Source organism: Nuphar pumila, chromosome 1 (genome assembly GCF_984573655.1).
Source record: "Nuphar pumila chromosome 1, dmNupPumi1.hap1.1, whole genome shotgun sequence".
NCBI lineage: Eukaryota > Viridiplantae > Streptophyta > Magnoliopsida > Nymphaeales > Nymphaeaceae > Nuphar > Nuphar pumila.
In genome coordinates this window covers 15,007,616-15,031,329 of record NC_143249.1, presented here as the reverse complement: position 1 = coordinate 15,031,329, position 23,714 = coordinate 15,007,616, and the positions used below count along the sequence as shown (strand labels likewise).

Genomic DNA, 23,714 nt, shown 5'->3' with positions numbered 1-23,714 from the left:
TCTTTCTGCTTGTATTTGTTGATCCAAAACAAAGTGGACTGTCCCTTGTTGTCTTCTAGAAAAAAAAAGTGTCCTTGTGTTTGTAGTTTTTATCTTTAGTATCTTACAATTGGCCACTTTTCCTATTAGATTCATGCGTGATGACCTGTTGTCTCAAGTGCTTGAAGCTCTTCTTGTTATCCGAGGTCTTATCATACAAAAGACAAAGTTAATCAGTGATTGCAATCGGCTGTTGAAAGACCTCTTGGATAGTCTTTTACTTGAAAGCAGCGAAAACAAGAAACATTTTATACGGGCCTGCATTTCAGGTTTACAGAACCATGGGGAAGAGAGGAAAGGGCGGACTTCTTTGGTATGTTTATTTGTTTTCTTGTGGCATAGCGAATTATGCTGTATAGAATCTCCTATATGATGCTTTGAGTCTGATGAGAGAAGATGCCTTTTATGTGGCATTTCTGATTTGACTTCTTAGATCTTGACTGCAGGCTATAATTCATTGTCACTTTGCAGGAAGCACTTTCTTGGTTTTGAGAAGATGATTGTTCTATTGACCATTGGGTCTCTTCTAATACAAGTTTTCTCTTGGTTGCAGTTTATTTTAGAACAACTGTGCAACATGATATGCCCTTCAAAACCAGAACCTGTATATCTATTGATTTTGAATAAGGCACATACTCAGGAAGAGTTTATCAGGGGATCAATGACAAAGAATCCTTACTCTAGTACTGAGATTGGTCCCTTGATGCGTGATGTCAAGAATAAAATTTGCCATCAGTTGGATTTGCTAGGCCTCTTGGAAGATGATTATGGTATGGAGTTACTTGTAGCAGGCAATATCATTTCTCTTGATCTCAGCATTGCTCAGGTTTATGAGCAAGTGTGGAAAAAGTCACATAACCAATCTTTGAACAGTGTGTCAAACAGTAGTCTAATCTCAGCTGGTAGTTTTACTCCTGTCAGGGATTGCCCACCTATGACAGTGACATACAGACTTCAGGTTTGTATTGCAGTTTGTAGGATGTTTTTATATTGTTAGAACATTGAGATTATTTTTGGCTCCATGCATGAGTTATTCTCATTTACCCTTATGCACCACTTCCTTTGTCTATCCTTTGTTAAATAATGTGAACTTGCATTATGATGCTTTTGTTTGTCACAGGAAGTTGTTTGTTCTGGTCACTGTTTGATTATGATGATTGAGCACTAAGAAGAAAATTTTCTATTTTCTTTTGAAATTGTTGGGAGTGGTATAGTGTGGAATCTTGTAATAGCACTTCAAATAGACTGCATAATTTCCAGTCTCTTCTCTGTGTGTGTTTTGGAAGGCAAGTACAGTTTATATTTTGCAGGTCCTTCATGAAGATTTTGGAAGTAAAAACCGATCTAGTGATTGTTATTGTTAGTGGTTGAGCTTGAGCCATTAGACATGCACGGTAACTTCCCGTGTTCTGCACTGTTTATGGAACAGTAAAAGGGTAAAATTTAGTATGACAGTGAACTATGCCACATAGGTGCGGGTGCGGATACGAGTGCAGAGGCGGCAATGCGGCACTTTAAAAAAACTTGGGTACGGGGATGCAGGGAGGGTATATATATATAATATTTAACAGTTTTAAATTAACACTACGCGTATGTGTGTGTGCATATTAGATACAACTGGACTTGGTTAGGGTTAACTGAATCTACTTTTGGTCAGAAATGGACCTCAGTGTGGTTAACCACCTGACACAAAGGAATCCGTGTCCAAGTGTCGCACCCACATGGGTGCGACGCGGGTGCGGTGCCCTGTTAGAAGGGTCCGTGTTACATGGAAGGTGAACTGCCCGTAACTACAGAACATTACAGAACCTTGCAGTATTCTGAAAGCCATAGCTTATGTAATTTAAGTTTTTATATTCTTCATTTTCTCTTATTTCCATGTTAACACAGGCAAGCATGCATAAACACAGCGATATTTACATCAAAATTAGATGAAGTATGGATATGGCCATGTGCGATTTTTTTGTAAAGGTGGATCGCAGTGACAAGGTTCAAGGGGAACCTTCATATATGCACATAATTACAGGTGATAGGCCATACAGCTGAAGTTAGGCTTATTAGCTGTGAACATGGTCATGAATATTTATACTGGTTGCTTACAATTGAGACAGTTTCTTAGCATAGGAGTGCTTCAAAATAATCATTTTTCATGAGAAGAGATCAAAACTCCTTGAGGAAAGAAATTTAACTAAAGTAGACAAATACATAACGATTGGATTATTGATAAATAGAAGAAAATGTTTGTCTCAGAAACCCAAGTAATTGGGGAAAATTTATTTCAGTTGGAAACATTTTCACAAGTGTTGTGATATGCTTCATATATATATATATAGTGTCACTAGAATATGTTAACTAGAAAATATGTGAACCTGAGTGAGGCGTTTCCGACACTTTTTTTTGCAAATCCAACCTTGCAGATGCATTCGGTGTGATCATGTTTTTTCGAAGAAAAAAAATGCAAATTTTGGATGCTTGAATATTTATGAAAATTCTGAGCTGTTGATTTTCAACACTTAAATTATCCTTATGCATAGTAATTGGTTGATCCAAGAGTCTTTATATAAAACCAAGCATCTAGATCACATTGTTACGATGAAATTTAAGAAAAATATAAAAAAACCCATGAAAATCTCGTTTCATACTCCAGTTCACATATTTCCAGTTTACATATTCTAATGACTATATATGTATATAAAACATTGTTTTAAAGTATTTATAAGAATTTCATAGAAACACAAGTAATATTTTTAAGAAATTTTACTGTACTCGATACCTGTATACTACAAATTCATTGTCCTTTATCTATGTACAGATGTTCAGAAATTTTATATTTCATGTCTATAATGCAGCAATATACATTTATTTTTTTTCCTGTTTGTTAATTCTATTAGATTCAATCTTTCTCTCTTCAATTTTCAAAAAATTAACATTTTTCAAAAATTTAACATTTTTGGAAGACATTTCAATTCAAAAGCATGCTTGTTAAATCCTTCTGATTTGCCAAAATTAACTTACCAATTTTATTTGATTCTTGTTGGAGGATCTGATATTTTTTCCCCCCAAGACAACATGAAAATCTCTTAGGAAGAAGAGCAGTATTGGCGAGGTGTCTAGTAGATGCATGGAAAATATAAATTGCAATAAATGAATGAACATTAGTTGATAGATAAGGTTGTTCTCCATCCTTGAATATTTGGTTGCTCCTTTCCTTTTGACTGGTCCACTCACCATTTAAGCATTTCTCATGTACTGCATAACTAAGCCCATAATGGAGGCTTCTCCTGGCCATGTGAACTTGGAAAATTTTCCCAGAGAATGTTCATTGAGCATAAATGTGTAGTGCCATTTCCTTGCTAGATAGACATTGACCTTCCAAGTGTCTCCTTTGTGCTTGGGGTTTATCTATGGTGGTCAACTTGTGGTAATCTTACAATTAAGCAAGAGCTTTTGCTTGGGATGTTTCATAACCTCAACCGGTGCCATTGCAAAATGAAAAGGTTGCTGGCTTGGTTTTGCTGGAAAGTACCCTTTCCTACTCCTGACACAGACAAATCTTATCTTCCATGTGGCTGATGTTCATGGTCTTCTAGATTCTCCATTATGGAATCCCAATCCCTGTTACATGGGCACGGGTATGGGTGCATGTACGTAGGGTATGACATGGTGATTTCAAATATTGCGGGTACGGAGACAACTATATATATATATATATATATATATATATATATATATATATATATATATATATATATATATATATATAAAGAGAGAGAAAAAGAACCCATCTTTCTCTCCCTCTCTCTCACTCCAGCACTGACAGAAGATCAGAAGAAGAAGAGGAAGGAGAATCCATGCACCCCCCCCCTTCCTCTCTCCCTCTACCACTTTCTTCCTCTTCCTCCTCTCTCGTTTCTTCTTCTTCCCCCTCTCTCTCATTTCTTCTTCTTCCCTCTCTCTCTGGAAAACCAGAGAGGGGGGGGGGGGGGGGGGGATGAGAGGGAAAAGGGGAACAAAAGAGAGAGCGGAGGGAAGTCAAGAGAGGGGAGAAAGACGAGAGCAAGAGAGAGGAGAAAGTCGAGGGACAGAAGGGGGAAGTCGAGACCAGAGGAAGAGAGAGAGAGAGAGAGAGAGAGAGAGAGAGAGAGAGTCCATGCAACCCCCCCCCCCCCTCCTCTCTCCCTCTACCACTTTCTTCCTCTTCCTCCTCTCTCGTTTCTTCTTCTTCCCCCTCTCTCTCATTTCTTCTTCTTCCCTCTCTCTCTGGAAAACCAGAGAGGGGGGGGGGGGGGGATGAGAGGGAAAAGGGGAACAAAAGAGAGAGCGGAGGGAAGTCAAGAGAGGGGAGAAAGACGAGAGCAAAAGAGAGGAGAAAGTCGAGAGACAGAAGGGGGAAGTCGAGACCAGAGGAAGAGAGAAGGGAGGGAGAAGGGGGAAGAGAGAGAGAGAGAGAGAGAGAGAGAGAGAGAGAGAGAGAGAGAGAGAGAGAGAGAGAGAGAGAGAGAGAGAGGATGTATCGAGTTGGGGTGAGACCAAAATGGCCCCATCCCTTTGACCTTGGTTTGACCAAGGTAAAACTTAAAGAAAACTCGGGTCTGGGTTGGACCCGACCCGAAGCAGTTCAGGACCCGACCCATAGTGTACCCACACTATGTCCGGTACCCGCCCGTGTGTCGATATGAGTACGCCGACCATTTTTGCGTGTCTGTGTTATCTTTAAGACTTCTTCAGAGTGTGACCTACCACAGGCTTATAGTCAATGTGTACTCTAATTAATAGAACTGGAATCCCTGTCTATTCATTTATTTATTTTCTGGCATATGTTGTACTGTCAAAAGGTTTCCAAAAGTAAGCATTCGTGCAACCAAGGATTGTTGCAAAAGCTGATTTTCCTAGTGCTACTTGAATGAAAACTAATGCCTTCCAAAAATATGTCCAACTCAATATGCTATCCTTTCCACTATTTTGGTCAGCCTAGTCCAACAGACCATGGTTGCTACACTGTTGTCTTTACTTCTCTCTCTCTCATCTATAAATCTCTATTTTTTTCTTCTTAAATTCAGGTAGATGTCTTGGATCTGGTGCATTTCTTTTTCATCGTCGAGTAATCCTTGGGGCTTAACACTTTAACTATCAAGTTACCTTTTTATTACCTCATTCTGGTCGTATGTTGTTTTTTCCTGTGTTTCATATTCTCTGTATGCAGCCACCGATATGTTTTTGTGATAAGAACTTTTCTTGTTAGCATATATGAATGATTAGCAGTTCTGTGCTTGTACAATGTATACTTATGTGACATCAGTTTTGTGCTCTCTTTTTATATTCCATCTTTATGAAGAAACGTTCTATATTTTCACTTAGGTTATTTTATTGGTTATGATTGTTGAGATACTCATGTAGTTCTAGTTGGTCTTATTGCTATTACTGCAGACAATCTGTGGCAATGTGCTAATGTTCTTTACATTTCAGGGATTAGATGGTGAGGCAACAGAGCCCATGATCAAAGAATTGGAGGAGGAGAGGGAGGAGTCTCAAGATCCTGAGGTTGAGTTTGCTATAGCTGGAGCTGTTCGAGAATTTGGTGGATTGGAAATAATATTGAGCATGATCCAGGTATGAGGGGCTTGCGTTGTCATTGTTAGTGAAAAGCACGTTTTGCTACACCCTGGCATCTTGATCTTCTTTTAAAACTGTGGCACTTATCATCTTTCTTTTGGGGGTGGGGGGATCATAAGTAACCTATCAAAAGTATCTTGTTTGTTAGCAGAAATATCTCCAGTGAGCTTGCTTTTGCAATTCTTCAACTCTCCTGTAAGCTTGCTTTTGCAATTCTTCAATTGCTTTTGGCTGTATATGTTACAAAGTGGTTATGGATACTGTTAAATTGTACACATATAGGTGTATAATATGGTTGTATATGCATATCTATACATATAAATATGTTTATATATTTTTCTTGTGCTTGTAGTAGGTAATACCCATTAGGGGTATTGTTGTCACTTCACTTTGTGTAATAGGCTGTGCCCATTAGGGGACACTTTAGTATTTTTACTTTTTTCCTTTTTGATTTTCTGTTTTTGTCTTTTTATTTCTAGCTAAGGAGTAAGGACATAATGGTCCTTAGCCATCAGAGCTCTTGGGACTTCCCCAACAGCTATAAATATAGCTGTTGGGGCGGTTCCCAAGAGCTGTGTATGACCTCTCTTCTCTATATAAAGGGGAGTAATCCCCTTTTTGTTGTATTCTTGTTCTCAAGCAATTATCCAATAAATTCCTATATTTTTTATTTGTTGTTCTTGCGCATAAGAGGCATTTGTGATTGAGTTTTGTATTTAGACCCATAAGTAGCCCTTGGTCATGTGTATTGTTATTGCCCATAAGAGGCTTGTACTTGTGCATTGGGTATTTCATTACAGATACAACCATTTTAGATCTTTCTGTTGAGGACCTTCCAACAATATGCCAAGTGTTTTTGGTGGTTATTCAATAAATGATTGGATCGTTCCCTGCTGCTTGCAGTGGATAAATTAAGATGAAATGTTATTTTGATTGATTTTGTGCTTGTCCCTTTATTCATCTCTTGAGGTTCAGAAGCATTCATTCTCTCCTTTATCAATCATTTTCTGTTCTGGGGAATCAGTACTCAGTAGAACGTTATGCAACTGTAAATAGGGTTGTATTGTAAACCGTCTGATTCAATCTTGTTTGGAATATTCAGTTACCATACATCATGATACCTGATTCTCCAATAGTTTTTGTTCATGGAACTTGATTCACAATTTGATTAGTATTGGTGTTGTAATCTCTGAAAAACTCTCTAGAGCTATGTTGAGGAAACTGATACATGATTACTCCTCTCTCTCTTTCTCATACAGTCAACCTCAAAAAGTTGACTGATATCCAAGAATTTCCCAATCTGGACAGAACCTGTTAAGCAACACCAAAAAAATATAGGAAAATTTGTGTCTGAGCCATTATGGATCCAAACAAGCAAAAACTTGATTCTAAATTCCTCTAAAATCAAGTTCTACCAAGTACAAATGATAGCCAACTCAAACCTGGAGGCTGCTGGTTAGACGTGAATCCCAAGGCTGGTGTCAGCAGGTCTTGACTGAAATCTTAAATAGCAACCTTCCATCAAACCCAATTCAGTCATATCAATCCTCCTTGACAAATCAGGCTGGGATACCATCTCAGTGCAAAAAGAAATTGAGGAAGAAAAAAGGCAAGAGAGAAACTTGCTATATTCCCAAAGTTAGTAGTTTCAAGCACTTAAAGGGTCAACCATGCTTCTTGAGAATATGATACAATGGACCAATATAGCCCCTTTATATTGACTCTTTTGATCCTTACCGATAGAATACAAGAAATTTGTGCAGAAATGACTCTGTTTATAGCAAAATGTCAATACATGTATCATAAATTCCTTCGCAAACTTCTTCGGACGTGGTATGCTTAGGGGGTGCCTTCACAATCCCATCTATGTGGCCTTATGATAAAAACAATGAGGTCACTGGTTCATTTTTGTTGTGGCTTCTTGTAAAAAAAAACCTATTTCTGCTTAACGAGTCAACTCAGTTTTGGCTAACTCGAGCTTGTGCAAGCTCATGTTCAGCTAGGCTGTAATCGAACCGAGCCCGAACAAGGCTTTCAGTTTGGTTCGTTTACCCACTGCTCTTCTCTATAAACATTGGTACATCCAACTTCCCAACCTTGGTCTCAAGGTCTACGAAGGGGGTCGGGCCTGCCGGAATAAGTCGCACGACAGGGGTCATGCCCCTGCCTGCTACAAAGATTCAAGAGAGGGAGGCAAACACAAAGGAAAAATAATGAAGGGGGTCGGGTTACCTGGGGTATGGCTGCTTCCGGCGTCGCAGCTGATTTCGGTGTCGCAGCAGCTTCCGGCGTCACAGTTGCTTTCGGCGTCACAGCGGCTTCCGACGAGAAGGAGGAGGCCGATAAGGGAGAGACGCTAGAGAGGGACTGCAAGAGACTGTGAGAGAGAAGGAGAGGGGCTGTGAGAAAGAGAGAGAGGGAGAGATTGTGAGAGACGAGAAAGAGAGGGGCTGCGAGACATTAGGGCCCCCGACCCTTGTTAGGTTCGTGGGCAAGAATTTAATTATGGTCAAATGAGGGCTTTGACCCTCATTTGACCATAATCACGAGGCATGCGCGCCTCACCGTGAGGCGCGCCTCGCCTCGAGGCGTACGCCTCAAGGCCTATGAGGCGTACGCCTCTATGCATTTACGCTTCAAGCCTGCGCCTCAAGGCACAAAGGCCCTTGCCTTGAGGCGAGGCACGCTTTTTGCACCTTGAGGCGCGTTTTTAATAACATTGCATGACACCAAAGCATATTCATGACTAGGGAATGAATGCAAACTTTATTAAGTTCGGATTCAATTTAAATATCCATAACCAATCAGATTTCACAGCTTAAAAAACAATCAGATTTTTGGATAGCATAAGACAAATTTCAGTTTTTCAAACAAATCTTCAAATCAGATTTTTAATTCATGTACATATCAAATTCAACGATTTTAACACTCTTAAAGTGGATGCTTAATGTAAAAAAAAAAAAATATATATATATATATATAAGTTTCAAAGTTGTCAGTTGGGAAAGCGGGAGCGGGGAGCGAGGCACTTCCAAAATTTTAGGAAGCAGGAGTCGCATAACGACTTAGAAACGAACAAAGAATCGTCTCGAAGCGACCTAGGAAGCAAACATAGGAAGCGAAAAAAGAGAAAAGAGAAATAAGAAATAAAAATGAACACAAAAAAAAATGATAAAAGAAGGGGAAACGAGCTTCCCCTAAATGGGAAGCGCGCTTCTCAATTTTTTTTCTCTTCCCAACACATTTCGGAAGCACCACATTTTGCGCTTCTGAAATGCGTTTCCCCATGCCCTATGGCGCTTCCGGTAATCTTGGATTAAACCAATCAGGTTAAAAATCAAATAACAATTTTTTTATACTTTCAGCCGAATTGAGACAAAACTACCCAAACTCACTGTCAATAATATATATATATATATATATATATATATATATATATATATATATATATATATATATATATATATATACACACACACACTTATCCGCTGTCCGGCATGATTCGGCACCTGCCCCGCTCGCATACGCGAGTTTTAATATCAGAAATCCGTCCCTGTTCAACACTGAAAACCGTCCAGAAAAACTGGGTTCTTGACAGATTTTCTTTCAGTCAAAATTTTAGTTCATAACTGTACCGATTCTCTTTTTCCTTGAATCTGGAAAATAAAGTTTTCAGATATTACAGTGAATTAGGTGTCTTGGGGGTGTGGGGTCCAAATTTAAGGTTGATTGAGTGGGTTTAGGTTGGGTTTTGACTACACTTAAGTGAATGGGTCAAAACAGGCTAGGTGCGGTTGGTGACAGTCAAGTAAAACAGATTTTGGTACCTAATTTTTTTTATCTCAGAATTCAGGTTAGCAAAATTTCTGAAATTTGGACAATGTTTAGTGGACACGCGGAGGGATCTACAGAAAAATTTTCAGGCTTAAATGAGCCGGGGTTTAGGAGATCTGAGCTTTCAAAGTTAACCAAATTTTCAGTCTTGTCAGGGTTAGTTTGGTCTGAACAACACCTTCCCAAGATCATGAATTTGGTCTTCATGAGCCCAAACTTATCTCAATCTCACCCACTAGACTGCCACTACTTTTTCACACAAGAATACTCCAAACAACAAGAATAACAACGATCTTTTACAAGAAAAATCAATCCACACTCCAAGAACAAGTAATCTTGGTCTAATACTTGAGAACTATAACAAGGTATTGAGATGCCCTTGTACATTCAATCAAGATTGACCCAAGATTAATTCCAATCTAACACACAAATCAAGCTTCAAAAAACTCCCCAAGCATTAATACTTTCACATAAATCTAGCCCAAATGCCAGTTTTCAAAAAATTTTGAAATTAGTTCAAGAACATCAGCAACACAAGGACACTCCAATGCATGCATATATGAGTTTGACCCCGTTTTGGAATCCAACTTATCAAGATTTCCTGATTACCACAGATCTTAACATCAAACATCAATGAACAGTAGTTAACATATCTAAAACATCTAATGAACAATAGTCTAAAATATCCAAAATACAGAATTTGTATTCAATCTAAATTCAATAAAAAACTTAGATTCCAAAACTGGTTTTACGAAAAAATACAGATTTTAATTCAATCTGCAATCTGCCCAGAAACGTGTAAATACAGAGTAAACCAGACTTTATTTTAACTCTAAACCCATGCTTGAATCGATCTATACTAGATCCCACCAAGCTGGACTAAGAGAATCCCGTACCTTGCTGCAGATTCGATAATGGAAGGATGAGACATTGTAGAAGGATCTCTCTCTGTCTCTCTCTATTCTGCACCTTTTCTTTTTTTTTCTGTTCAGCCCTCTCTCTCTCTCAAAAATCGGTATTGAGAGAGAGGGCTCATATGAGGTTTTATAAAACAAGAGGGACTCCCTAGAGGGGACATCCCATCTTATCTTGAAATAGAAAGTCTTCTGTTTCCAAAGGAAATAGAAGTCTTTCTAAACCAAGGCTCTCTTATATATATAATTATCTTATCACTAATAGAATTTTAGTTCTAAAAATAAAAATAATTTACCTTAGCATAAATGGATTATGAATCTTGGCAACGGGTCCAAGATCCATATCATAAATGTATCATGAATCTTGTCAACAGGTCCAAGATCTGTATCAGGATCCACTTTAATGTAAGCCACTATTTATTAATATATATGTATTATATATTGTTTTAATGTCAGACATCAAAAATATAATTATTTAAATAAAAATTATATTTATTAAATTTAAAATAGAGGTAGAAATTGTGAGATATTACACTTCGACCTCAATGAATATGGTGATCATGACAGAGACTTGGTAGGCTTTGTCAGATCAGGTCTATTTGAACCATAGATCCCATCATGTTGTGACCTTGAACTATAGGGCCTCCTGCTGAACCATTGACCTCCTGGCTCTTACTTTTGCAACCAAGTTCAACTATTACCAGGCTTGAAATCGGTGCAGTATATATGTTTTTATTGCCAGTTCCAAGCATGGCCATCAGTTGAAAAATGAAGAACATAGACATCTCTCTTCTGGACATTTAGTCTGCATGGGGCTATTATTATGTGTTGCTTACACTTGTTTTGGCCAAATATGGTTTGCAACCTTTTATGATTGGTTCTTTGCAAAGTTTATGTGAAGTTTATAAACAAAAAGAGGGTTCTCCAAAAAAAATAAAATAAAAAGAGGGAGAAAACAGTGAGGTGCCCCCTATGTAGAGTTGCCGTGTATATAGAGCTACTTTTTGTTATGTGCTGCTTAGACTATCTTTGGTATCCCTCAATTTTGGTTTGTTCTTTGTCACTGATATGTTGGATTAAATCATAATGAATCCTCCAGAAGAATTTTTTTTTTCAAAAATGCAAGTGGGGATTTGTTTATTGAAACAACTCATCAATGATCCACTCGTGGCCGTGAGAGTGCCCTTTCCTAATTCAGGGCTATGGAAGGAAGTTTATGTGAAGTTTATTAACAGAAAAGAGGGAAGCACCTAAAATCTTTCTTCTTTCATATTCTCAGTTGTAGGGATTTTTGGTCTCTATGAATTTGTTAAATACATGCAAAGGTTAAATGCGTGCAACTATAATATGTGGGTGTTTGGTACCTCATTCTGAATGGATTGACTCATTATGTACCTGTAAAGATGGAATATATGGAACTAAGAGTCCACTACTCCACACATTCGTTATATTTTATTATGCCTAAAGAGCAAGTGGATAAAGAGCCTCCACTTTTTGCATTTAGCGCCTCTCTCCCTCTCTCTCTCTCTCTCACACACACACACACAGAGGGAAGCTTATGTTAAAACTTAAAAGCAAGGAGAAGCAATATACAAGGGTGACTAGAGGTTACCCTAAAACAGCATTATAACACTTATAGCAAAAAAATAGAGATTTTTTTGTTATGCTTTAAACCTCATAATGCTAATGAAGCACGTTTTTTACTTCGAATTTTAATCAACTAAAACTTTCATTCGCACACCTTTTATTTTGTTATTTTGTTGCCATGATCTTAAAATTGTTGTTACCCTAATAATCTAGCTCAAGGTTTTTGAAACTCATATAAGGGGTCTATATCTGCAGAGGCTAAGGGATGATGAGTTGAAGTCCAACAAGGAAGAAATAGGCTCAGTCCTTAATCTCCTGATGTATTGCTGCAAGATACGAGAGAATAGGCGTGCATTGTTGCGGTTAGGTGCCCTGGGGCTGCTACTTGATACAGCTAGACGTGCCTTCTCTGTGGATGCCATGGAGCCTGCTGAAGGTATCCTTCTAATTGTTGAGAGCTTAACAATGGAAGCAAATGAGAGTGACATTGGCATCACTCAGAGTGTGCTCAGAAGTACAAATGAAGAAGCTGGGGCTGGTGAGCAGGCCAAGAAAATTGTTCTCATGTTTTTAGAGAGACTATCCCATCCATCAGGTTTGAAAAAGTCTGTTAAGCAGCAACACAACAATGAGATGGTAGCTAGGATTTTACCTTACTTGACATATGGAGAGCAGGCAGCGATGGAAGCCCTTATCCTGCACTTTGATCCTTACTTGCAAGACTGGGGGGAAGTTGATAGGCTTCAGAAATTGCATCAAGATGATCCTAAGAATGAGGGCTTGGCTCGAACTGCTGCTGAGCAGAGGCTGGCACTGGAGAATTTTGTGAGGGTTTCAGAATCACTGAAAACCAGTTCTTGTGGAGAGAGACTCAAAGATATGATTCTTGAGAAGGGAATCACAAGACTTGCTGTCAGGCATTTGAAGGATATTTTTGCTGTTGCGGGTCAAGCTGGCTTCAAGTCGAGCTCAGAATGGACAAATGGATTGAAACAGCCCTCGGTTCCCCTCATCCTATCAATGCTTAGGGGCTTGTCAAGGGGACACTTTGGTACACAGCAATGCATAGATGAGGAGGGGATTTTACCTTTGTTGCATGCTTTGGAGGGAGTCTCTGGAGAGAATGAAATTGGGGCAAGGGCAGAGAACCTTCTAGACACTTTGTCAGACAAGGAGGGTATAGGGGATGGGTTTCTTGGGGAGAAGGTGCACAGATTGCGGCATGCAACCCGGGATGAGATGCGGCGACGTGCTCTGCAGAAGAGGGAAGAGTTGTTGCAGGTAAATGACATTATAGTTTCAGATTTCATTGCTTGTTTTACCTATAAGGCTTGGTCATGTTCTGTGGAATTTTCTACAAACACCATGAAAATATTTTTTGATGTTAGATAATATTCTGATGTGACATGAGGCAAGGGGAAAACTAGTTTTTTCTTATTCACCACAATGGTGATGGAACTTCTCTGGCTTCTTTTTTTCATATGGCATGAATCATTCATTTTTGCCTGTAAACTTTCTATCTTTCCATGGTGTGGATTTGATTTAGATTCACTTGCATGGATCTGCAAACAGGGTCTTGGGATGCGGCAGGAACTCTCTGAGGGGGGCAAACGGATTGTTGTTGCTCAGCCTTTCATTGAAGGTTTAGAAGATGTTGAGGAGGAGGAAGGGCTAGCATGCATGGTATGCCGAGAAGGCTACAGTCTACGGCCTATGGACATGCTTGGTGTTTATTCATATAGCAAAAGGGTAAACCTGGGGGCTGGCACTTCAATTAATATGCGAGGGGAATGTGTTTATACAACTGTAAGCCATTTCAACATTATACATTTCCAATGCCACCAAGAAGCTAAGCGAGCAGATGCTGCTCTAAAGAATCCAAAAAAGGAATGGGAGGGAGCAGCATTGAGGAATAATGAAACTCTTTGTAACTGCATTTTTCCCTTGAGAGGACCTTCAGTTCCTCTTGCACAGTATGTGCGTTATGTGGACCAGTACTGGGACAATCTCAATGGGCTCGGTCGTGCAGAGGGAAGCAGGCTTCGGTTACTGAGTTATGACATTGTATTGGTGAGGATACTTAATTTTTTTTCTCCTGTTTTGAGATGCTTGTTACATTAAAAAAAGTGGCTCGTCACTGACACACTTGAGGATCATTAGAGAGTTGTGTACACTGATGGCTATGCATCGTAGACCTTGTTCTGGTTCATGCACATAGTCATAACTCTAGTTTGTACGAGTAATACTGGATGGCAAAAGAGCTGTTATAGTTTTCCAGTCTTTTTTGTTTTTTTTTCTTTCCTGATCTTTGTGGATGTTTGTGCATTGGCGTGCAGATGTTGGCCAGATTTGCAACTGGTGCATCCTTCAGCACTGATTGCAAAGGTGGTGGGAGAGAGAGCAACTCCCGTTTACTTCCTTTCATGATTCAGATGGCCCGCCATCTTATGGACCAAGGGGGTGCATACCAGAGAGACACAATGGCCAAGGCCATCATCTCCTACTTGGCCACAGCACCTACATCTGATGCCAAGCCTTCTACACCGAGCAGCTCAAGAAACATGGGCGCAGAAGAAACCGTCCAGTTCATGATGGTGAATTCTGTTTTTGCAGAGTCCTACCAAGACTGGCTTCAGCACCGGCGTGCTTTCTTGCAGAAAGGGATCTACCACACCTACATGCAATACAGGCATGGGCGTTCTACTCTGGCAGCTTCTTCATCTCCAGTTTTTAAGCTACCCTCTGATCCGGACTCGAAAAAAGAAGGCCAATCAGAAAGCAGTGAGAACATCTTCAGCATCATCCAGCCAATGCTAGTTTATGTGGGTCTTATTGAGCAGTTGCAACGCTTCTTTAAAGTAAAGAGAGCAGCGTCAGCATCATCATCAGCAACTTCAACAACCTCCACTGGGAAAGTAGATGAGGCTGAAGAGGGCAATAACGGATTGGAGGAGTGGGAGGTGGTTATGAAGGAGAGATTGCTGAATGTGAAAGAGATGATGAGCTTCTCGAAGGAAATGTTGGGGTGGTTGGAAGACATGCAGTCAGCTAGTGACTTACAGGAGGCGTTTGACATAGTTGGGGTTCTTGGTGATGTGCTATCTGGTGGTTTTACGCTGTGTGAAGAGTTTGTTAGGGTTGCCATTGTTGCAGCTAAGACTTAGCAAGTCATATTTTTTGAGGGTTTTTGAAAGTACCCATCACTGGCAGAAAGAGCTCGATGTTGGACGTTGCAGCTGCATGATATCTTTGGAGGACTTTTTGGAGTATATATTACTACATATAAGGACTCGTTTTCTTCTGATCTGTTCCAATTTGCAAATTATAATAGTGCCTAGCGTAGATTATCTCTTGCCTAATGTTCTGAGCAATTCGGTGCGACATATTGGTGGCGATTCTAGTTTTGCTGGCTGCTGCTAGGATGGGCAGGCTGTAAAATTGTGTTTTTCCTGTCAAATGAAGAGGTCGATTACATGTAGGTCTGAAGATGAGTCCTAATGGTGCTGGTTGGAGTCCCAGCTGCGCAGGAATGGCAAGCATGCTGTTTGGGTGGTTAGTTTCACAAGCAGGAAGAGTTCAAGACGAGCCAATCTTTGCTTTGCTGGGCTATTGTTCAATAGGACCGACCAAGGTCTTTGCCAACCCAGCGGTTACGATGGCTGCTAATCTTCTACATTTCTTCCTTTGGGACACTGTTGAAAATGAATTTGTTGTATTAATATTGTGATATGTTTTGTAAATGCTTTCATTATTATGCAGCTTGATTTTGAGCAGCCTACAGCCTCCTGCAGTATGAATCTTCCAGTAGACTGTGAGTTTCTGAGGGACTGCTAATCACGAACCTCTCCGACCGCATGGAATGAATTTTGAATAGACTCTAACCGTCAAGCTTGTTAGTCCCTAAGACACCCTGTTACATAATATTTGTTTCCTTTGTGCCATTTCGTCTACATATGAAAATGAAGTACTAGGTATCTGAACAATTACTAATTACTAGGTATCTGAACAATATAATTTATGGTCATCTTACCTTTGAAATCGATGAGAATAAATCTGAGATCAGAACCTACTATTCGAATTTAACCCTTTAATTTGCTCAGACAATAGGCAAATTGGTAACCTGGGTGCCGTGAAAGTCTTGTACCTGTTTCAACTTCATTTAATGCTTGCTTTAGTGATTTCTTAATAAAATCTAGGTGTAAATATTTTTACTTTTTCAAAATCCTTTTATTTAAATACCATAAGAATACTTTCTAGGCTGAGAATATTTGGATGTTGCTCTCAGAGCTTGGGGCTAATTGCAATTGATATCTTGACCAACTTAGATCAGGTCCATCAGAAGTCCAGATAATGAAAGAAGTATTCAAGGGATTTTTTCAATTTTCCAATCTGGCAGTTGACAAGGGAGTTTATGCGTTTTGGTAGGTTCATGGTCAAACTTCCTTTGGTGGGTGTTGGGAAACTGATAGTTGTGATGTGAGTTTATGTATTCGGGAGAGGAAATGAGACTGTCTCCCCTTTATATTTACACTAAATAGTGGATTTGGTGGCTACCGAATCCAGGATGTGGCAGCTACCACTTTTCCAAATGCTTAAACTCCTTGGGACTAGCAGTTTTCAAACAGAGCCTTTGTACTTGGGGAGTTCGTGGTATTTTCTCTTCTTTGTTTTTAGTGTTTGTTGAAAGTGCATCTCGGCTATTGATGATGGGTAGGCTACGAGAAGAACCCCTTGAGGCAATACAACACCACTATTTTTCTGAAGGCATTTAATTTAATTAGAGATGGGATAAGAAGCTGGTCTATCTGATCAATCTGAGAAGGACGTTCACCACAGAATTTGGCTAGATCACCCAGTGTCTGTGATCACCTGACCATGTCTCATTTAATTAAAAATGGTGATATGTTGGCCAAAGTAGGACCCAAACGTCAAAGTCTTTGTCATTTCATGCTGGCCAGTAAGAAAAACTCTCATTGGTGCTTTTAAAACCATTAATACAGGTGTGGCACCTTGGACAAAAGCATCCTTTTGCATTTAAGACTGGAAAACGAAGTGAACCAGCTAGCTTTGACTCTGCGTTGTTTAAGCTCAACTCATTTTGGCTCATTTAGAGTCTTGAGCTTGGGATTGTGCTCAGGACGAGATTGAGCCATACCCGAGGTGAGTAACTGATTTTGTGCATCTCTCTGTCTCTCTCTTCAAAAGGGCATGGACACAAGCCGTGGCTCAATACAACTTTAAAACACGATTTTGCAATTTTTTTGAAAAGGACACAAGGACATGATCTTCATTATTTAACCGAGTTAAAAAACATTTTTTATATTTTAACATATAAAGATATTTATCATTGGATAAATTAAAATAAAATAAAATATTGTCTGCGTGTGTCATGGGCATGTCGTGGTGTCATGTCCCTAGACACAGGACCAAAAATTGGCATGTCCATGTGACACACTGGGAGCTATTTAACCTTGCTGAAGTGCTGCTTGTTAACCATGATACACTTTTAAAATATGCTCACTTTTAATTTGACAAGCCTATTTCATGAGCCTGAGAAGCTACATACATCATTGTTGTTTTTAAATGTAATGAATAAAAACAAGTTTTGATAATTTAATATATAAAAAATAAATTTATTGAAATATTGTTAAAAACATTAAGTGTAGCTGAGTGCGTATGCTGAGATGGATGTGTGGAAATACAATAAAAGATAAGATTCGGAACGAGGAAATACGTAAGAAGGTAGGCGTTGCACCCATTGAAAATAAGATGAGAGAGAATCGTTTACGGTGGTTTGGACATATTCGGCGAAGGCCTAATGATGCTCCAGTTAGAAGGATGGAGAAATGGGAAAATATATTAGTTACAAGAGGTCGGGGTAGGCCTAGAAAGACATGGGTGGAGGTGATAGGAAAGGATATGAATGCTTTGAACCTCACCAAGGACATGGCATTGGATAGAAATGATTGGAGGAGAAGGATTCATGTGGAAGACCCATAATGATTTTCTTTTTTGGTTCATATCGCCGACCCCAATTATTTTGGGATGAAGGCGTAGTTGTTGTTGTATTGTTAAAAACATTAAAATTATAATAAATATCAACTTATTTGGTTGGATATACATCAAGGGCCTGTTTGGAAACTGCCAGTTGGTGGCAGCTAAGGATGCAGTTACAGAATCCCCAAAATTTATGGTTTTAGAAAATGCGCATGGCTGTATGGGATAAGTGAAATGGTTCAGCTGAGGATTTGCCACTTTCACTTGTGCATCTATTTGTAATGCAAAAATTAAAATTGGAAGAGCATTGGGAAGGTCGTCAGACCGATCATCGGTGTGGGAACTGGTGTAGTACTTGGTAACTTTCACTTCATCTAGTCGGCAAGTGAAATGTGGAACTGGACGTGTCAGATACCACCCCAGTTCCATCATTTCCTACAACTGCATCCATCCCAAATGACTTTGGCACTGGGTTTTCTACACTTCTACCTCCCATGGCTAGTTTCCAAACAGGGTCCAATTGAAAATGGAACCATTGATATCCCTACTGAAAAGCTCAATACCAAGCTGAACAGGGCGAGTCACAAGCACCTTAATTCATTCCAACAGTAATTACATTTCAGATTGTAGCAGTCAGTTATCAACGGTTATTCCTCTAATTTATAAAGGATTAGGGGAGAAAAGACATAAAAAGCAGGTGATTTACGGGTGCGTTTGTTTTGAACCTCTTCTTTTTGAGATCTAGTTTGTTGGAACCATAGATCCTGGGGAGTATAGACAACCAACTCTCTTGGTGTAGGTGCTTCCATATTTTCAAATCTTTTGACTGGTACCATAGTGGATAATGCAGCCAATTATGAGTAGAGCAATTGGGAGAATCCAATTTGAACCAGGCCCAAACGGGTTTGCAGATCCATTTGTGTATGTTATGATCGAAATTGTGTGTTTCCATAACAGTACTTGTGCTCAACTTACATTTACAGTGTGTAATATGTGCGCATAAATATCCAACCCAAGAATAAAAAATCATGGAGATAAATACAAAATCTAGAGATCTACTTTGAACGCAAGAGCTAGTTTCAACTGTGGATCCACTTTATCGCTGTTTGATTTGTTAAAATTTGGTATTGGACATCTATTTAGATCATATTTTGGTTTGTTTTGGAGAAACGAGAGGCTTTGCTGACGGTAACTCTGTGTGTGTGCGTTCGTGTCCTTAGCTTTATTTTCAATAAAGGTTCCTTATGTTGGCTCCAATGGTATTATTTGATCAGCACAAACATCACCCTAAGCAAGGGAACTTCTATCCAAGGCCACCCCCAGGCTAATTATATCATAAATATGGTCTTGGCTACATTTCAACAAGGTGAAACGAGATACTATAAGTTCCTTCAATAAATTTCAGGAAAACTCAGCATTTGAAAATGAAAAATATTGAAAGTGATAAACAGGTAAAACAGCAGGTTCCTAATACGTTATTTGCAAAAATTAGAAGAGGAAATCAATTTTACAAAACACAGAACTAAAAAATAATAAGTTTATTAAATATAAAAAGAAAAATTCGCCACTCTTGCCAACATATATGCTGATGTAATCGTGATAATATCATAATATTAATATTATTAGATGGCAACTCATTTGGTAGGGATGACTTGTGAATATCACAAGTTCGAATCCCATGAAGGGCGTTCCCCAGTAGACAGGGCCTTCCCCAAGGGTGTTTTTCAAAATGGCACTCTGTCTTTTTCTTTCTCAAAATTTTTATGGCAAGATCAGAAAAGAATTTAGACCCACCCACCCAAGCAAATGCTGCACCAGGCACCTAACGAGAAAACATAAAAGAATGATGGACCAGTCATTGTGGCGTGTGGGAGGAAGAGGTGAGCTCACACTGTGTACGTAGCAGGAAAACGGTTACATAATGATGACTCCAAAAAAGAATATCAGGAACGGGTCAAGCTGGCTCGGTTTCTCCTGGCACACGAAGCATCCAATATCCGGATTTTGTGCTCGCCAGCTATCTTTTGCGTTAGTTTTTTTGTTAGCACCAGAATCGGGGCAGAATCTCGGATCCAAAGCTGCAGTCTTCACCGGCCCAATCTTCTCCTGATGCCAAAAGTGTCGGATCAGTCACTCGTTACCGGAGGGCCACATACCTGATTCGACGACCGATTCTCGTGTTTCGGAAAGCGATTCGTCCATTACGATTCGGAAAATCGATAACTTTTGCTCCATTGGGAAAGCACGTTCGAAATCACAGAGAGAAGGTGGGAGCCCACGAGAGAGAGAGTCCATACCCTACTACACGTGGCACTCTGCAAGCGCAGGAACATGCGAGATGAGGTCACCATCCGCCAATCACATCACCGTGAGAGCGACCGTACGGAGCCTCCTCCACAAGCGAGGTCGAGACATCCCGGTGTCGACATGCCAACGTGGCAAACATCGAACGGTCGATCTCCGATGCTGATGAGACCTTTGGTGCGTGGGGCGGTGCGTGGTCCCATCCCTCCAGCCGGACACGTGCTTCCGTCACACCTCGCCTCCAGCAAGGCAGCAATTCCTCGACGAGTCGGGAATTCCTCGGCCATCGGCAAAGGGGGGGGGGGGGGGGGGGGGGGATCGGGGCCAGATTTCCGGTTACCCGAAAAGTCGGACCCGGATTACAAACAAAATAACAGTATTGCCCCTCAACATCCAAGGGCTTCACATTTGACTCCTAGTGGGAGTGGGTGTGTCTCAGACTCTCACATTGGTCCTGCCTAGCAGTACCAAGTGGGGGAGTAGTCACGTCTCACCTGAACCTAAAAATGAGACAGGAGGGGGCACATCATGGCCCCGATTGGACAACATCAGATGCCGGATCTGTATCCACCAACTTCGTGCTTGGTCCCAATAGGCCCAGACCTTTTAAGGTTAACAGTGGGCAGGAGTCGGGATACATCGCCAGCATGAACAAAAAACTGGGATAAGTTGGGATTTTACTGTCACACTTCATGATGCAATATGCCAACTTATCTCAGTTTTTTCCGGATAGGATAAGGCTCACCCACCTGTCTGGACAAGTGGGATAAGGTGGAAACGAATTACGATGCAGAAACCTCTTTGCTATTCCCCGTACTCCACTTATCTGGATAACAGGGGAAAACACCTCCTTAAGATCAACGATACCAAGTTCACGAACTTCCAAAATTCAGATCTTTGGGAATGGTGAATCGGAGTTCATGAATTTGGTCACTTTTACTTTCTCCAAAACATGCATTCAATCCCTTCAGTCTAAATAAAAATGGACCAGCTATAACTTAACGACAACAGGAAATTAAAGAACAGAATTACATGATGTGATCGTGCGAGCTGCGAGGATTAAAACAAAATTAAAATCACGTATTAACGAACTATACCCGTATTTAAGAATGCGATACAACCACCGGCAGCAATAATTAACAAGCACGGAATTACAAATGTATTTTATACTACATATCAAATATTTCTCCGTTTTCTGATTGATAAAAATCCAGAAAAATCAGGAAATTAAGAAAAAAAGGGAAACACCACTAGCGTTAGTTGCAGAGAGAAACACCAAACCAAACTATACCCAAAATTAAAAAAGAGAAAAAATAAGGGAGAAGTTTACACACAAGGATGAGATTCCCGGTATTTAATTTTTTTTTTACCTTTTTTTCATGGGAGGTAGAGAGGATGATGATCGTGATCTCCCCATTGATTCTGGCCCCAGTAGGTCGGATCGATGGCGCTCGGGAGGTCGAAGAGGGCCGGAGGGGGATCTCCGCCGGTCTGCCACTCTAACGGCGTCAGCCCTGGGTTAACAGCCCTACCCTGGATCGACGTCAGGTCGTTGACGGACGGCTGCAGCTCGTGCACGCCCCGCGCCATCTCGTCCACTTTCTGGTGGTGGAATTTGAAGGGGAAGTCCGCCAAGTTAAACCCTAAATCAGACCCGGCACAAGCCGACGGCAACGCCGAGGCGAGGTTTCCGGTGATCAGGCTAGTGAAGCTACCCGTCTCCGGGAAGAGTCCGCCGGAGCTCAGGCCATCCGGCGCGATATCCAGCATCCCGGATGATTCCAGCATGCTCAGGTTAGGGTTCGGGAAGAGCCTCGGTTCCGGGAAGCTGAGGATCTGGTCCATGAACGACACCGAGGGAGGAGGGGCAAGGGGAGAGGTCTCAGGGAGAGGCCGGACGGTGGCCGTGGCGGAGGCGGAGGCGGAGGCGGAGGCGGAAGAGGACGCCTCGGTGGCGGTGAGGCTTGAGCTCTCGCTACTGGAGCGGGATGAGGTCTTCCCAGTGGAGGAGTTCTTCTGGGGCCGATCCTCCGGCGAAGTCTTGGTCTTGGAGCGCTTCGTCTTCCGGCACCCTCCACCGACGGGGACGTTGCGGAGGACGCCCCCCTTGGTCCAGTATCGCCTGCAGCTCTTGCAGAAGTGGCGCGGCTGGGAGAGATTGTAGTTGTTGTAGTAGCAGAACTTGGTGTTGAGCGAGTCGCAGCGGGGGCACTTCAACGCCTGGCCCGGGTGGGGGCGGAGGCGCCGATCGCCAAGGATCCGGCCGCATCCGGCGGCTATTGACCGGAGCGGTGGAGCTCCGGAAGGATCCTGCATCACTTCCAACGAGATCCGCCGGGAAGAACACGGAAACACCCCTTGGTTTGAATTCCTCCACCCTAAGATAGCGAGCCTCTACTCCGACCTTATCCTCCCTAAGCAATCTCACCAAGAATTTCCGGAATTCTCGTCAGAAAGCGCAAAAACCGGCAGAATTCTCTTCGGAAAATCTCTCCAGAAAATCGAGCCCTCGCAAACTCCGTCAGACACCAGAAAAATCTCGACGTTGAGTACAGAAATATTTACCAGAATCCGCCTGAAAGCTCAATAACGGCCAGATTCTCGTCGGAAAATGTCTCCAGAGAATCGAGCCCTCGCAAACTCCGTCGGACTCCAGACAAATCACGACGTTGAGTACAGCAATATTTACCAGAACCCGCCGGAAAGCTCGAAAACCGCCAGATCCTCGTCAGAAAATCTCTCCAGAGAATCGAACCCACGCCAACCCCGTCGGACTCGTAATCGAGAAAAATCTCGATGCTGAGTACAGAAATATCTACCAGAACTCGCCGGAAGCTTCACCGATTTGTATCCACATAGGATCGCCCCCTCAACACTCAGAATTCAGTAGCAGACGTGCGTTTAGGCCGAAAATCTACCGAAAACCTACCGAAAACAGAGAATTTTACCCAAATTTTTGAGCTAATCCACCACCCAGACGCCTGTTCCGTGTTCTCACTAGGGAGTGGCGAAAACGGGAGAAACCGTCGTGGTTTCGAGAGTTCACGTCAGGAAGCGTTTGCGTGAACTAATTTGTATGAAAATCGTGACCGAGGTAAAGGAAAATGTGGATCCCGATCGCATTTTCCCGCCGTCTCCGTCTACAAACACTCTCTCCAAAGAAGAAGAAGAAGTAGTAGCAAATCCATATACCGTCTTCATAAATATCTTTTCCTACCCCACCCCCTTAATTTTCGTTTTTAACTTTCTCCTCGTTATCTCGATTTTTTAAGGGGAACTAAATTACCGAAAAGGTCCCTATAGATTACCCTAAAGCACCATACCATCCCCTCTCGACGGATGTCTACCACCTATTTCTGACCAACATACTTCTCGTAACGCTAAAAAAAATAATTTAAAGAAAATAAAAAAAACTCGACAATATCT

The 23,714-nt window shown here is 41.1% G+C and overlaps 2 protein-coding genes across 3 annotated transcripts in view; one reads left to right on the top strand and one right to left on the bottom strand.

Annotated features, from left to right (window-relative positions):
* The window catches only part of BIG (auxin transport protein (BIG)), a 39,240-nt gene extending 23,483 nt beyond the window's left edge, over positions 1-15,757 (top strand). For both annotated transcript variants that reach the window (XM_090018417.1, XM_090018386.1), the window contains exons 9-14: positions 130-352; positions 593-997; positions 5,506-5,649; positions 12,243-13,268; positions 13,560-14,057; positions 14,324-15,757. In XM_090018417.1, coding sequence (XP_089874543.1) covers positions 130-352; positions 593-997; positions 5,506-5,649; positions 12,243-13,268; positions 13,560-14,057; positions 14,324-15,151 — 3,124 coding nt within the window. In that variant the 3' untranslated portion in view covers positions 15,152-15,757. The remainder of the gene's footprint in view (positions 1-129; positions 353-592; positions 998-5,505; positions 5,650-12,242; positions 13,269-13,559; positions 14,058-14,323) is intronic.
* Positions 15,758-21,347: 5,590 nt separating this feature from the next.
* Positions 21,348-23,462, bottom strand: LOC149848083 (dof zinc finger protein DOF5.4-like). Its single transcript, XM_090018356.1, has one exon. The coding sequence runs from the start codon at positions 22,602-22,604 to the stop codon at positions 21,666-21,668; it is 939 nt and encodes a 312-aa protein (XP_089874482.1). The 5' UTR covers positions 22,605-23,462; the 3' UTR covers positions 21,348-21,665.
* Positions 23,463-23,714: the final 252 nt, after the last annotated feature.